The sequence below is a fragment of the Oryza glaberrima genome, chromosome 5, assembly GCF_000147395.1.
Source record: "Oryza glaberrima chromosome 5, OglaRS2, whole genome shotgun sequence".
In the NCBI taxonomy this organism is placed as follows: Eukaryota; Viridiplantae; Streptophyta; class Magnoliopsida; order Poales; family Poaceae; genus Oryza; species Oryza glaberrima.
The window spans coordinates 6,067,677-6,084,682 of record NC_068330.1 but is presented as its reverse complement, the minus strand read 5'-3'; the positions used below and the strand labels follow the sequence as shown (position 1 = coordinate 6,084,682).

The 17,006-nt window shown below is 40.9% G+C and overlaps 2 protein-coding genes across 2 annotated transcripts; one reads left to right on the top strand and one right to left on the bottom strand.

Annotated features, from left to right (window-relative positions):
• Nucleotides 1–338: 338 nt before the first annotated feature.
• LOC127774017 (leucine-rich repeat receptor-like serine/threonine-protein kinase BAM2) lies at nucleotides 339–3,225 on the top strand. The gene is made up of 6 exons (XM_052300285.1): nucleotides 339–618; nucleotides 741–895; nucleotides 993–1,210; nucleotides 1,398–2,010; nucleotides 2,094–2,603; nucleotides 2,699–3,225. The coding sequence occupies exons 1-6, from the start codon at nucleotides 422–424 to the stop codon at nucleotides 2,809–2,811; spliced, it is 1,806 nt and encodes a 601-aa protein (XP_052156245.1). The 5' UTR covers nucleotides 339–421; the 3' UTR covers nucleotides 2,812–3,225.
• A 289-nt stretch (nucleotides 3,226–3,514) lies between these two features.
• LOC127774015 (pentatricopeptide repeat-containing protein At3g49170, chloroplastic) lies at nucleotides 3,515–6,480 on the bottom strand. Its single transcript, XM_052300284.1, has 2 exons — nucleotides 4,812–6,480; nucleotides 3,515–4,715 (listed from the first exon to the last, which is right to left on the bottom strand). Exons 1-2 carry the CDS (start codon nucleotides 6,398–6,400, stop codon nucleotides 3,932–3,934), a joined length of 2,373 nt encoding a protein of 790 aa, XP_052156244.1. The 5' UTR covers nucleotides 6,401–6,480; the 3' UTR covers nucleotides 3,515–3,931.
• Between the last annotated feature and the right edge of the window lie 10,526 nt (nucleotides 6,481–17,006).

The following is a 17,006-nucleotide window of genomic DNA, read 5'->3' as shown; positions in this document are numbered from 1 at the left end:
CCTTTTTTTTTTTAGTTTTTTTTTTCTTTTCGATTGAAATCCAATGACCTACAGGAATCGACTGAAAGATTTTTCTTTTTCAGGCGATTGACCAATAGGTACTCCCATCAATCCATTTTAATATAAAAACTTAATTAATCTTACATTGATATCATCTCTTTCTACGTAAAATACTTAAGAACACCACTTTGTGCCTCGATTGAATAGGGGACATATATGCATTTTGATTCTCCGGGAGGAAAGGACACGGACGGCTGAGATGAAAGCCAAACGCCGCGTGGATACACGCCACGTCCGAGCATCCGCTTCCACCATCCTCCAACCTATCGCCGCCGGCGACGAGTCAATTCGGATCCAATCCCCTCTCTCTCTGCACCCACTTCTCCCGTTGAGCCTGCGCCGCGGCGACGCCGTCTTGCCCATGGCGTCCGCCTCCGCCTCCGCCGGTGGCGAGACGCCGCTGGTCGACCGCTGCATCGACGCGGCGGCGGGCGGGGCCGCCACCGTGGAGGCGTGGCGCCGCCAGCGCCGCTCCCTGGAGCGCCTCCCCCCGCAGCTCGCCGACGCGCTCCTCCGCCGCCTCGCCGCCCGCCGCCTCCTCTTCCCTTCCCTCCTCGAGTAACCGCCCGATTCCTCCTCCTCCTCCTCCTCCTCCCCCGCGCACTTACAGGGCCGAAATGGATGGATCAATCTCCGTTCGGTTTCGCGCGTGGATGAATTCTTGATCCGTGTGTGTGCAGGGTTTTCCAGCACTCGGTGGAGGAGATCGATCTGAGCGGCCACATCGCCGTCGACGCGGAGTGGCTGGCTTACCTAGGAGCATTCCGGTATCTGAGGGTTCTGAAGCTTGCGGATTGCAAGAACGTCAACAGCTCTGCGGTCTGGGCTCTCTCCGGTACAACACTTGAAGCTTTTCTCACTCACGATTGTATCTATCATGGAGAGACCTCGATCGAACTATCTTTCGCGATACTCTTGTGATGATAATGTAGGTATGAGTACGTTGAAAGAGTTTGATTTGTCAAGGTGCTCCAAGATCTCTGATGCTGGCATCAAACATATCGCTTCCATTGAAAGCTTGGAGAAGCTACATGTGTCGCAAACCGGGTTGACTGACAATGGAGTTATGGCCATTTCGTCACTGATAAACTTACGTTTATTAGATTTGGGGGGAGTTCGTTTCACAGACAAAGCACTACGGTCTTTACAGGTATGTATACTCATGGTGCACAGCCATTTTGTTTCAGGAACAAAATTTCAACATCATCATATGGTCTTTATTTTTTTTCTTTTTAATTTGCTATGTTCATGTTAGGCTGTCAGCATGCTAGTAATGGTGATTTGTTTTTAATGATATCTATTGGGTATAAACTTTTCCTAGTTGAATTTTTCTCTAGGTATTGACACAGCTTGAGCACCTTGATATATGGGGCAGTGAAATTACCAATGAGGGAGCTTCTGTCCTTATTGCATTTACATCTTTGAGCTTCTTGAATATTTCTTGGACACGTGTGACATGCTTACCAATTCTTCCGACCTTGAGGTGTCTAAATATGAGCAACTGCACAATTCATTCTATTTGCAATGGGGAATTCCAAGTTCTTATTCATCTGGAAAAGTTGGTTATCTCCGCAGCATCATTTGGCAACATTGGTGAAGTTTTTTCAAGCATCCTACCAAGTTCACTGACATACTTGGATATGTCCAGTTGCTCTTCAAGCAACTTGTATTTCTTGGGAAATATGAGGAATCTAGAGCACTTGGACCTTAGCTACAGCAGAATAATTAGCGATGCAGTTGAATATATTGCAAATATTGGAATGAACCTTATGTTTTTGAGCCTGAGTAATTCTGAAGTAACTTCTCAAGCACTGTGTGTTCTGGCAGGAACAGTTCCAAGTCTGACAACACTGTCTTTAGCTCATACAAAAATTGATGATTCTGCTTTATTATACATAAGCATGATGCCTTCACTGAGAATTTTAAACCTGAGTCGCACATGTATCAAAGGTTGTGATTCTTCTTGCCCAGCATTTTATATGATAATATCAGTGTACCTCATCTTCGAGTAACTCATTTTAATCGTATTGCAGGTTTCATGATGGAAAACTCTGTGAAAGTATTGTCTCTCTCTGCGCTTGAAGAACTCAAATACCTGGAAAGCCTAAATTTGAATAATACACAGCTGATGGATGATGTTATACCTCCCTTAGCATCCTTTAGAGCACTGAAATATTTGTTCCTAAAAAGTGATTTCTTGTCTGATCCTGCCTTGCATGCACTGTCTTCTGCCTCAAATTTGATACATCTTGGGTTCTGTGGGAATATATTGTCCACCACTGGGCTTAGAAAGTTTGTTCCCCCTGCCACGCTGCGTATGTTGGATTTAAGCGGCTGTTGGATCTTAACAGGAGATGCAATTTCAGCATTCTGTACGTGTCACCCTGTGATTGAAGTGAGACATGAGCTTATACAGGAACTTCAGGCAAATTATGGTGGTACTTCGCATCTTCACAAGTCCTCTAGACAACCTCAACAGGTAAAAGCAAAAGTGGCAAAAAGTTTGGCTGGCCCAAGTAGACTTGCTGATATCTGCTTTGTAGGTAAGGGATTTTCTCTTTTGATTAGGAATACATCTCAGATGAAGCCATGCAATTAAGAGTATATTGACTGTAAGTTTGTATATTTTTTATGACAGATGAAAGAATAAAGTACAGCAAGGAAGAAATGATGGAGCTTCAACACCAAGCTAAATCAAATTCTTCGATGAATGTTGCGCAGCTTCCACCAGAACTGCGAAGATCAGTCTGACGACCTGTTAGAAAATATGAATGGAAGAATGTTTTCGGTCAGGTCTTCCATCCATTCCTGAGGCATTTCCATCTGGTTGATGGCTGAAAACATGGATCTAAACTATTGATGCTTTGGGATCTGTGGTGCTGTTTTATGTTTGATCATCTTTCACCTTTGTATGAAGTTGGTTCTGGCCCCTTGGCCAAATCAAATGAATTCGCTCTGGTGAAGCGAGGTCCTAGAACATATTTCTGGATATGTTCATCCTGTTCCTTTTTGGGTTTGAAGACGGTAGCCGATCGAACCAGCAGTTTTTCCAGCAATTTTCTTGGTTACTTTCATCTTGTATTGTTTTACATGTCCGCTTGTCTGTGTTTCCTAGGATGTTATATGCAATATAAATCATATCAAAACACTTTATCTAATAAATTATCTCTGGATGTTTTCTACGGTACAAAATAAGGGGGAATGCTGAGATTAGATTTCCCTCTAACGTTGAACTGTTTGGCTGTGGACATATTAGCGATATTCATTTTAAAAACAAAAAGTTGCCCTGTGTTCTTAAAGCCGTCAGCATTTATGAATCAGGCGACTATTTCATAAAAATATTAAGCTACAGAAATAAGTACTCCCTCCGTACTCGTAAAGGAAGTCGTTTAGGATAATGTTTAAGTCAAACCTTGGGAATATAAATCATGAATAACTCTCAAGTTGTTGAGTTTGAAAATATAAAATTTATATGAATATATTTGTCTTAAAAAATAGTTTCATAAAAGTATACATATATCACTTATCAATAAATATTTTTATAGAAACAAATCAAAGTTGTATTTTGGAGACCGTGTCGCTGTCCAAAACGACTTCCTTTACGAGTACGAAGGTAGTACATGATGAGTACAGAATTCCGGCGAAATAATAATTATTTATTCATGTAACTGTACAAATCATGTAGCGGTCTGACAAACCAACACAACAAGTCTGTAGCCAACATGTGATTGTACAAAACAGAAAGCAACTAAAAAATTATGAACTATACAAAGCAACTACAAAAATTATGAACTACAACTATCTAAGAAAAGCTTCACTGTGTTAAGCCTGGATCAGGATCATTAGCAAAGACAAACCTGCGCTGCGCAGCTCACCAGTATTCTCCGCACGAGCATTCCCCATCTTTCATCCTGTGAAACCTGTTGCTATCTCTCAATATTATCTCCCTTCTGGTGGCCTTGGACATATATTTGATTGCAGAATGACAATCAGCACAAACACGGAGGTTCTTAAATATTCTGATTGGTTTTGGTGCTGAAGTAGTAATCAAACCAAATGCCACGGCAATCTTCTCGCTGTGCTGAAGCAGATACTGCTCCTTCAGCTCATCCGACATGTCATGGAGCACAATGCTTGTGTCCGGCACATAGCCCATTCCTTTGATTTGTCTGACCAATGTGTCCAACTTACCATAGATGTCTTGTGCTCGCGGATGGCTGGTGTCACCAGCTCGAAACTCATGAGTGGTGTTCTCAACTTCCATCCAGCTCAAGCCAGTTTCTTTGTTCAAGTTGTTGTCCCTCATTGCACTCCTTATTCTTGCAACTTCATCCCATAAACCAGCATCAGCGTACAAGTTTGAGAGAAGGACATATGGAGCTGGATCTCGTGGCTCAAGCTCTATGACATTCTTAGCAGCGATTTCACCTACCTCAATATTGTCATGGCTCCTACAAGCGCCGAGAAGAGTTTTCCAAACCAATGCATCAGCTTTCAGTGGCATTTCGTTAATGAATTCAAGGGCTTCTTTAACAAGGCCTGATCTTGCAAGCAGATCAACCATGCAAGCATAATGCTCCATTCTTGGTATGAGTCCATGATCCCTCTGCATTGATCTGAAGTACTCTTTCCCTTCTCTCACTAGACCAACATGACTACAGGCAGACAACACTGCAATGTAAGTGACATCGTTTGGTTTCACACCAGTTAATATCATGTCATGAAACAATGAAAGTGCTCGTTCTGCATACCCATGCTTTGCTAAGCCACTGATCATTGAAGTCCATGAGATCACATTCCGATCCTTCAGTTCATTGAAGGATCGGCAAGCATCCTCCAAGTAACCACACCTAGAATACATGGAAACAAGAGAGTTGCTTACGAATCTATCAGATCCGAATCCTGCCTTCAGTGACATGGCATGCAGTTGCTGACCTTTGGTTAGCATACCTACACTGGCAGCAGCACTGATTAGGCTAGCAAATGTGGAACTGCTGATGCCCACATCCATCCTCACAATCCGATGATCTAGAGGAAAATCTCTTCCCTCAGTTATGCAAGGAATCATGCTCCTTTCGTATAGTTGATTGAATACCCTTCTAGCCTCCTCCATGCAGCCTGATTCAGCGTACATGCTGACTAGAGCATTCCCAACAGTATGTGCAGAAGCTTGGTTGGATTTGATAACATGAGCATGAACCTGTCTGCCTGAATCGTGGTCAGAAATACTGGCACAGGACTTAAGAATACTGGAATATGTTATATGGTTTGGTTTGATACTTTTATTCAACATCTCTCCAAAGAGCGCCATAACCTTGTTTTCCTGAACCCCAGATTGCACATATCCTGATATTAGTGCAGTCCATGATATGACATCATTCTTCGGCATCCTTTTGAATACCTTGTTAGCATAGTCCATTGCCTGTCCTATATTTGACTTTGCATACATGTCCACAAGCCCACAGCTCACACAAGCATCAGATGCAAGCCCCATTCGGAGTGCTAGAGAGTGCAGTTGCAGCCCCAACCTGACTGATCCCAGCTCTGTACATGCCGAAATCATACTGCTCATGGTGTACCTATCGGGCTCAAAGCCATCTTCCAAGAAATCTAGAAAAAGCTCAACAGCCTCCTCTGCACACTCGCCCTGAACATAGCGCGAAATCAGAAGCGTCCAGACGACTACCGTCTTCTCGATTAATCCATCAAACACCTTGCGTGCCGATGCCAGATCCCCATTCCTTGCAAGCATATCAATCAATGCACTGCCCACTGCTACGTCTGTGCCCCAGAGTCCCATCTTATGTACTAACCCAAGGACCACGCCTCCGACCAAGCAGTAGAGCTCATGGGGGAAGCATGCGTGCGCCACGGCACACAGTGTGTACGCATTCGGCAGTAGCCCCGACTCGAGCATCTCGCCGATCAGCAGCAGGGATCCCCGCTCCGCGCCATTGCGAGCGAGGCAGGACGCCATGGCCGTCCAGGAGACGATGTCCCGCAGGCCGCGCATTCCGTCGAACACGTTGCGCGCGGAGGCCACTGCGCCGCACCTGGAGTAGAGGGTGAGGAGGGAGTTGGCGACGACGGCGTCTCTGTCGAGGAGGTCCCCGCGGAGGAGCCTGCGGTGGAGCGCGCGCCCTAGGCGGAGGTCGCCGGCTCGCGCGGCGGCGGCGAGCAGCGCCGACACGTCGGAGGGGTGGCTCGAGGAGAGCGCGGGGTGTGCGGCCAAGGACCTCGGGTAGCGCGGGAAGGTGGAATTGGGAGGTGAAGGTGGAGGCGGCGGCGGCGGCGGCTGCCGTGGGAGCTTGCCGGGGAGGGCGGCGACGGCGGCAGCCATGGCGTGGCGGGAAAGAGTGGAGACGACGGCGATGCCTTCGGATAGCTAACGGCATTCTCGATTACGCTTTCCAACGATGAAAACAGATAAGCATTTCCCATTCATCTTTGAAGGAATTTCGTGCCCCTTTAAAACACATGAATAGAAAAAAACGTAGAAATAGAATATCATGCCAATTGAATTCCTACGGAACAAAAATCACTTGATAGTTCCAAAAAGTTGGGGTTATAGAAAGAAGAAAACGTCAAGGAGAACATCAAGCTTATTTTGATCCAAAATTTTTTTAGGATGATTCCTTCCATAGGAAATTTGAAGAAAAGGATATGATTTGATCCAACTTGTTAGGATTTTTTTCATATAGGATTTGATTCCTCCAAGTTTTCTAGGTTTTCCTACAAATCAGAGGAGCTTCACTATTTGCCACCGAATATCCATGTCTTTCAAAAATTTTTGCCACCTAATTCACGTGTTTTTTTAAAATTTTTCACTAGGAATGCGAATTCATTCGCCCCGTGCTATCCCATACATCCGACATCATGTTCATTAGTCACTTTGTTTGTTCGCTAGCATCAGCATCAGCGTCATCCGTCCACCATCACTCTCATCCCCGACGGCATCCTAGCTGCCTAAGGTGAAGAAAGCACCCCACTCATGCACCACCGCTGCACGAGCCCTGAAGGTGCACCCTCTCTTTCAATTCAAGTCCATCAACATCACATCCTAGTTGCCCCACAATCACTTATAACACACCCCGCACTCCAAGCACCCCTCTTCTAGATCCTGTGATGAAGAAGCAGGAGGAGGAGGAGGAGGAGGAGGTGCAGGCATGGCAAGCATTGGCTACTACGATGACTAGGCTACACAGTCGTCATACCGCTATGGTTGGTTGGTGAATACACATACGGAGGCGCACAAGTTGGTGGTTGATGGGGACGACATCATTCAACCTACCACTTAGTGGCCACCGCATATATCCTTGGCGCCGCCTCGCTTTACACGCGCTGCGAGTTTATGATGGAAAGCCTATTCGATTAGATCTTGTATGTCGTCCTTCTGTCTTGGTTCTGGTTAGGATGCAGTGCTAAATGCCATGGGTGGTTCCGCCGGTTGCGAGTAGTAGTTGGGCCTCTTGTCGCTGTTCATGGCGTTGTTAATATTACAACAGTAGCGTGTGGGATGGCTCCTTGCCGTGGGGTGTCATGATGGTGCTGGTGTGCACGGACGGTGCTTGCGGCTGACAAGCAGAATGAATGGTACGAAGAAATTTATATCCTCGGTGGCAAATTCTGAAAATGGACGAACATAATGGCAAATTTTGAAAAGGTACGCACACTCGATGACATACAATGAAATTTATCTTCATCTTTGTATGTGCTAAAAACAGACACTATCTATACATTTTGGCTCGAGATTGTTCATTTGCTTTCTTAAGTAGTTTTGCGATTTTGAAAGTGAAACCATAGTTGTTGGTGGATGGCTTGTGAATAGTAACTATTTGTTCCACCATACACTACTGCTCGTATTTAAAATCTGATCACTTATTTTAGCAACAAATATGTAAGTATTTGAATATATGTAACAATGTAACATATTATCCAAGTATGTTACACACTAATCATAACCATGCAATTCTCGTTCAACAAAATCTGATAATCCAAAAATTATTAGTGAGCAACGTTAAAGCAATTTTCCCATAAACAATACTACTACGTACCTCCGTCCTTACATAGTTACTTATATCATCCAAATTTTATCTCATAATATAACTACTTCTCTACATATTTCATCGTTTCAGCTAATCACAATCATTTTTTTTAATTTCTCTACCTACTTTCTCATCCCAACAAATAACAGGCATGCTCGTTTAAATTTGTCCCATTCCTTTATCTCACAAAATTGAATTAAGTAGCTAAGTGCCGGGCTGTTAGCACATTTGGTGACTTAATTCCTTTTTCTCTTAAAATGTTGGCATTACCGAGTTATGTTTCTGATTCTGTATGTCCTCAATATATGTAATCAGCTTGTAATGCCAGCTTTAGTCGCTTCTCTACTTGTTTCATAACATAAAATGCATTGAATTTTTTATAAATCAAACTTCATTAACTTTAACCAAATTTATTGAAAAAGTATCGCAACATATTTTCCAAACGAGGACCTATCTTTGAGCAGGTAAGCACAATATATAACTGCATGCTATAGTCCAAAAACACAAAATGAAAAACACGACCTCAAACTGGCTGCTAGTGGCCAGAGATGCTAATGCTACTGTATACACATTGAGTTAACCATAAACTCCTATTATTAAATGTGATATATAATTATCATTACCATCGTCATCACCACCAATTATGAATCATCCATTCGTTTAGTTATCATTGGCTATATCTTTCATTGAAAAAAATAGGTCCAACAGATAAGGAGACAAATTTCTCGTTCTTATCGCCTATTTTTTTTTCTTAAAAAAACCCCTACAGTGTAAGTACACAGTGAAGCATATATCCATGTGTTTTGTGGACAGTGGACGTACGTATGCTTAGTAGTGTACGTAACTCGATCATGTTGCCTGTTAGCCAAGATTAATAATGCTTAAAAAAATTGAGAAAACTGCCAAATCTCAGCAACTTTCTGCCTCGAGCAAAGCCAAAACTAAGTTTCACCATAATCTCGTAACTAATTCCACAAATTTGCGGTGTCAAACTTGCCAAACGAATAGTAAATTGACCGTGATACCCGAAATTTTTGCCTACGTGGAATTTTGTGTCAAAGTTTTTATCGGCAATAATAAAAAAAAAGTGCTCCCTCCATTTCAAGTTATAAGCAAACTGTTCAAGTTTGACTAAATTTGTAGATAAATATAGTAATATTTATAATACTAAATTAGTTTCATCAAATAAATAATTAAATATATTTTCATAATAAATTTGTATTGGGTTGAAAATATTACTACTTTTATCTATAAACTTGGTCAAAGTCAAACTGTTTTAACTTTGACCAAAGTCAAAACGTCTTATAACCTGAAACGGAGGGAGTAGTGCACAAGACTAAAAGGGAATGGATGTGGAAAACAAGAATTTATATAGATTTAGCCATCTCAAGATAATACCCTACTTATGCTTGTTGGATTGTATCAGCCGGTTACTGAAATATTATGTCTAGGTTTCCCCAGGGGGCTTCCTGCTCACCTTAAATAGGTTGGGGGTTTAAAATAAGAAAAGCCTATCCGGATACGGTTTCTGTTTCAAGGTATTATTCAGCTGGGTATCTATACTCTGACTTGTGATATAAGGCAACATGGCGACCAAGTACTCTATTACATAATATATGGATCCGGCCCACCTCCTAAGTCGTTTATGCAGGTCATCATGTGCGTACCTGGTACCCATATTCTCTATATTTTGTAGTAAATAAAAAAAACTTGACTATAAAATGTGGAGAATATCTTTAAAATAAACTTGTCTACAGAATGTGAAAAATATAGGTACTACGCACACGACCTGCATAAACGACTAGAGATATGTGTTGATATGTGTTACCACTTAGGATCATGGGCCTGCTAATTAAGAGGTCTAGTTTAGAAGTTGGAGGATATGTGAGGTATAATGTTTGAAATTTGTCATAGAAAATCAAAGAGCATCGCAATGATAATTGAATGACATCGTATGGCCGGTCTTTTTAGAAATGCATTAAAAAATGAAAAGTCCATGTTAGTTCCGTAAACGATTTTTATTTGTGTTCCTCACCGTAAATCTGTGTATATAGCGTCCACAAACTATCAAAACACTAGTGTAAATCGAGTTCCTAGACGTTTTTATTCTATATGGTATCTATCTATATGTGACATGTGGACTTAGTCTTCGTTCGATGTGGTGCATACATGTATTTATCGGCATTGAGAAAAAAATAGACCCACATGTGAGTGGTAATCTATCTATTATGTACTACAAGTACATTAAACTTTCTAGAAACGCTCTTAAGCCGCCACGTGGCACTCCTACAAATGCTCCTAAGCCACTATGTGGCAATATTTAATCTCACCATCGATTTTCACTTAAATTGGTGGACCCGTTATTTTACACCATTGGATTAGATCTAATAAACTAAAGAAAATTGTACAAAATCTTAGAAAAAGCAAAACATCCATCCCTTGATTTTCAATTGAATCGGTGAGTCCAACCTTATAAACTGTTAGATTAGATTGATTAGGCGCACCTCCTCATGTAAAACCCGGCCCACCTCTCATCCTGGAGTAAGCACGTAACGTATGTAATGTACGTACATAGCCACACTTAAAAAAGTCAATATATACTATGTCATCTAGATCGTTTTACAATATAAAGATCAATTAAACTTCCTCTATAGCGTTTTGTAAGTCATCACGTGTCACATTTTAAAAGTTGGAAAAAAATAGAAATTCAAAGAAAAAACATCTATCCATTAGTTTCAATATAAATAGATGACCAATTATTTTTAAACATTAGATCTTCTTTCTCTTTGAGAAAATATAAGCCGCAACACGACATGTCATAAATATCAAAGAAAAACTTAGAAATATGAGAAAAAAAATATTTTTTCACTTGGATCATTCAGAAAGATTAGAAAAACAATGTCCCCTCCACCTCAGACCCACATCACATGCACACAACACTACGATACTGTCCACCTCCTACCTCCTCCCATCTCTGTCTTAAAGCTCTATGCTTTTCATTCCTCTCAAGTCTTTTTTTTTTAATTTTCAGCTATTAAACTAAAAATAAAAACAATCAATAATTGTAGATATTAAAAGGACTATGATTTTAAGCTACACGTATAATTTCTAATCTGATTATTACTTTATTTCTAATTAAACAAACAACTGAAGATCTATATGCTAATATTTTACTATATAAATATATGGCAACTGGGCATACTCGACCCGTGCACTTTGCACGTCAACCAAATAGCCATGAAATACTTAAGATAATATCAACGTATATTTCGTCATTATACATCAATATAGAAATATGCATAACTAAATTAAATCAATAGTATCCAAACAAAAATGATAAATTCATGTTTATGTTTTTACCGATGGACACCATCCCTTCCATTTTACATGTCATTCACATTACCATTAGAAACTATAAAATAATTCAACAACATACATTGCACCATCATATATTGTTTTGCAAACATTCATAACTAAATCAGACATTCTACACAGAAAGAAAAAAGTAGGTCAAATATGATAATATATATGCAACTAAAAAACGAAAAATGCCTTACTTTTGCTTTACACTAACTTTTACTTTCGTTGATATGTTTTCTAAAAAAATAAATCTACCTTCTTTTCAAATGATGAAGTAGATTATATATAATTGCTTATAGATATTACTTAAATATGATATAATATAAAGCTAATAGGTTAGAAAATTATAAAAGCAATTAATGCCAACAAAAATAATTTATGGAGAAATCGTGGCAGATATTCTCCGTTTAATATTTCGCTCTTATAAGTGTCTTAAACTTAACGTATGACGCATGCCCGTGTGAATGCGCGGGCTACTTCCTAGTTGTATCATAAAAATTGAAAGAATTGATGGGACCTACATGAGAAAAAGAAACACCTCTACCTCTCTCCTTGGTACCCCCATCTGGGGCCGGCGGCAGGAGGAAGATGGCGCATTGGGTTGCATGAACATGAACGGGACATAAAAGCAGAAAAAGTTGTTTGAGCGGAGCCGGGCATGCCGAACTCGCATAAAAAGAGCAGGGGGGTGTAAGAAGACGCAGCCGCAGTAGTCACGCGCAGGGCAATCTTGTAGTGCAGGATGGCGTGATGTTGAGGTCACACTGGTCCCGCGCGGAGGCAGACTCACAGGGGCGGGTCTCGGACGGTAGCGTTGTTGGTTCGCTGTAGATGGGGCAAGAATTGAGAGGGGAGGGCCAAGGCCAAGGGGGGAGGGAGAGGGAGTAGAGATGTTTTTATAAAAAAAATAATTTTGACATGTGACTTACATCTGCCTGACAGATTATTTTATTTTTTTTAACTGACATGTAGATCCTATTATATTTTTTTAAGCTGTAATTACACATAAATGTTATGTCGGATAAAAACTAGGTAAATGTAGATGCCACATAGGAGAAAATCGCTGTTAAAACAACCGAGGGACTTGATTTTGGTTTTAATAGCTGTAGGACGCAATGTACCCTTTTTTTTTTATTTTTGAGGAACGTGAATGAAACTCGACCTAGAGTTGAGGGACGTAAATCGGTCCTTTTCCAATTTAAAATAGCCTAGTAGAAATAGGGTTCCAGGGGACAGTGCTAGGATGTAAAATTTGATACCCAGCCCACTAATCCATTGGGAGTATATTCCACATGCTAGCCCAATCGGCATCAAGCCCATATTTTCGGTGCGGGAGGCTATAAGAGCATGTTCAATGCGTGTCTCTTGTCGTTCCCTCGCCGACGGATGTCCGCTTTTCTGTCCACTCCAGCTCCCCATGATGGAACACATCCCCCGGCTGAGGGACGCGTCTCTCGCCTATTTTCAGCCGAGCGACGCAGCCAGAGACGCATTAAGGGGCAACGGGCTCCTGTGGACATCGGTTCCCTGGCTCGTATTCCTATTCCACCCCTTGATAGAGCTGGCGCCGGACGAATTGTCCGCCGACGAGTCGCCGTCAGCCAACTCGGAGCCACACTGCAAACCCACGTTGACCGCCGCACTGCAGACCCACATCCAAAATCCAAATCGGGAAGGAAGAAAGAAGAGCAAGCAAATCCAGAAGAGCAACAGTATGTACCATAAAATCCGACGACGACGACGACGAAGAGGGAGAGAGGAGCTTCATCGCGACCACCGGACCAGGATGGCTTCCTCCGCGTCCTCCCAGAGCTCGGCGTGGCCGGGACGGCACCGAGGCGGACCATCTCGGCGCGCGCAGCGGGGAGGTCGGCGACGGCGACGTCGCGTTGGTGTCGAAGGAGTTCATGGCGAGGGGAGTCGGGGGCATGGCCGGGGTGCAACTGCCGCTGCCCTGCATCCGCCTGCAGCAGCAGCCGCGCAGCAGGGGGAGGCGAGCACGAGAAGAGACGAGCGCGCCGGTCGGAGCTGGAGCGCCATGCCGTCCTCCTCGCCCTTCTTCGCCGGCGCCGCACCCGCCACTGCCACAGCCACCACTGAGCCTCGAGACGGGAGAGAGAGAGAGAGAGAGGGAGAGAGGCCCCGAGCCGGCGGAGGCGTCTCCTCGGTGGCGAGCACGCGGTAGATGGGAGTAAATGAGGGGGGAGAGAAAGGGAGAAGAGAGGGGTACTATAGTAAAATACCTACGTGGGCTTTTTGGGTTGGGGACACTCGTTGGGTTACTAGGGATATCCTTCACTATGAGGGGAGTTTCCCAGAGAGTACCCTTAGTTAGTGAGGGCACCCATAAAGTATCCCTAATTGTACATGCCCTAGGACTAGTTTTTTATAATGGAAATAGAATACATCTTCGAGTTATGTCACAAGACACACTGCCATATGTTTTTTTCTAAAAAAATGTAAAGATAAAAGTAAATTAAAATAAGAAATAAGGTGATGGGATAAATTTACAACTCTCCTTTATTATTGACTAGCGTTAAACCATATAGATTTTTTTTAGCTAGCAATTCTAATGTAACTATGCTACCCATTGTGGAATAAGAGACCGTTGGTTACCGATTCCAAAGAGTGTAGCACCATTACATATAGTATCTTGCTCCTCATGTGGTAGCTTCGTATACTAAAAGTGGAGCCAATACGAAGACATGAAGATAACCTGCATATAGTTAGATAAGTGTTTACCATTAAAAACTTTATTATTACAGCAATGCTAAATTGATGAACATACAACACTGGCTCCAATTAAAATTATCTTTTTAATGTATCTAGATACCCCTCTAAGCTAATTACTAAAAATATTTTTTGGTGTTACGGGGTGAAAGGATATTAAAAGAAAAAAAACACATGTATGACGAGTTGAGCTCCGAAGTATGAACACAATATACAAGAAAGGCTTTCGCTGCTTCGCATGCAAGAATTGTCCATGAACAGCGTCGAGAGTCACTGTCGTAAACGGCGCTGCATATATAACACCTCCAGTCAAAACACAAGATTACAAAAGTCAACACAAGCTAGGAGATTAATCGTATCTAAAGAAAGTGACGTCACAAATAACGATCTATATATGTAGATTTTTGACCAAATTAAACCATACTACATCCAAATTATTATATTTTTCATGTACTATAATATATACCAAGTGTCAACAGTAGTAGTGGTGATGTACAAAAAACGACGGTTAGAGCTTCGGATTAGGAATGATATTAAAATTAATTTTACAACAGTTTAATTTCTATGGCTCATACCATTTTCATGTCTTATTAAATTTAATATTCAAGAATATATACGATATGCTTAACTATAAAGATTGCCTACATTAAAAATATGTTACTATTGTTGTCATAAAAATATAATCGTAATGGCATGGATTAAAAAGAACTAAGTATTATAAAAATTAAAGATGTATTTGTCAGTACTTTTGTATGTCATTCGTGTATGAGTTAGTTTTTAAGTTCGTTCGTTTTTGAAAAATACATTTCCTGTTTTTATGTTCGTTTGCTTTTGGAAATGTAGAAGGAGTCGTATAAGAAATCTCTTTTAAAAAAACTCGTAATTGTAGCTCATGATTTTCTAAATAAAAAATATATATCCAAGCAAATTCCCACAGTGAATTCCACCTGAACTAAACCATATAACAACAATAAGATTAAAATATACTTCAACCATTATAATGCACATGCATTTTTTCTAGTATATTTACAAAAACAAGTTACACAAATTTTGATTTGGACTATAATTTTGATGATGCATCAAACTATATTGATCTTTTGAACTATTTTTATGGAATGCACCAAAATCTATGTGTACATGCACTTGGCTCAAAAGGTAATTCCATAATACTCCCTCCATTTCAAAATATTTGACACCGTTAACTTTTTAGCACATATTTGACCGTTCATCTTATTCAAAAATTTTTGTGAAATATATAAAACTATATGTGTACATGAAAGTATATTTAACAATAAATTAAATGATATGAAAAGAATAAATAATTACTTAAATTTTTTGAATAAGACGAATGGTCAAACACATACTAAAAAGTCAACGGTGTCAAACATTTTGAAACGGAGGGAGTACAATAAATTTACTAGTTATTATGAATATACTTCAATTTCAAATATATGACGCCATTGTTTTTTGGCATGAAGTTTGACAATTCATCTAATTCGAAATTTTAATACAGATATGTAGAAGTATAATTTATCCTTAAATTAAAGTACCTTGAATAGTAAAATAAGTCAGAACAAACTAAATAATATTTACATAGTTTTTATAATAAGATGTATGGTCTTATGTCCAAAAGTTGACAACACTCTATATTTAATTTAAAAGAAATTATATAAAAAGGTACTTTGAGAACTGTTTCAATATCAAATTTCTTTACAGTTGACAATCATCATCATACATATATAAAATATAAGAACACAGGGAATACCTTTCTCTCAACATGGTCAAATCTCAAAAGTGAAAGGAAAAGGTCCAATCGACCACTTGTACTGCTGTTCAAGCCAAATTGTGCTAAGCCATTTATGGTACTTTCGCAGCATGGACTAGGGGTTTGATCTTTGGTCTGCACCCAATCCCTATCCCTGACCGAGCTCAGCATACATGAATATGACTGCGTCCTTGCCCAGTCTTCTACTTTATCGTCACAAAGTCAAAATTAACTGTCTCCCCGTCTCCCTCTGTCACTGTCTCTCTCTCTGTACATGCATGCACCAACCACCAATCTGACCGGAAAGAGTTAAGACTCAGCAGCTCAGCTCTATATAAGTCAGGGAGGAAGTGAGAATTAAGAACTTACGTTCGGATTAGTAGCATTTCATCTGTTGCAAATTAAGTGTTGCTAGCTAATCCTAGTTTGAGAATGGAGGAGGTGAAGCCCATGACGGTGAAGTACATCGTGACCAGGTTCGTCGAGGCCGACGCCGCGGAGTTCAAGTCCGTCGTGCAGAGCCTCACCGGGAAGGACTCCACGGCGGCGACGGCCTCGCCGGAGGAGGAGGGAAGCCGGCGGCGGCGAACAGGCCATCATCGCCACGTCGTGCCGCCGCCGGCGCCGAGACGGTGGCTAAGGCGGAACGTCGACGACGGTTTCCTGGTGGACGTCATGCCTTCCATCGAGGAGATGGATGAGTTCTTGAGAGATTGATTCCGTTAATGTTTATAATGTTGATTTGTATTTTTGCATTACATTTTCTTTGTGTTCTGTAATTTTTACCCGGCAGATATGTAGTTATATACTTTGTACATTTTTTGTTGTTCAATTCTTAATCTTGCATATATGTCTTTCTTTAAAATGTTTAAATCTTTCTCTCTTGGGTGACGACGACTATATATATACATGTATTTGATAAATAGTACTCCCTTTGCTTCATATTATAAATTGTTTGATATTTTTCTAGTTAAAATTTGTTATGTTTAGCCAAAGCTTATAGAAAAAATTAGTAATATAAAGTATCAAATTAGTTTTATTAAATT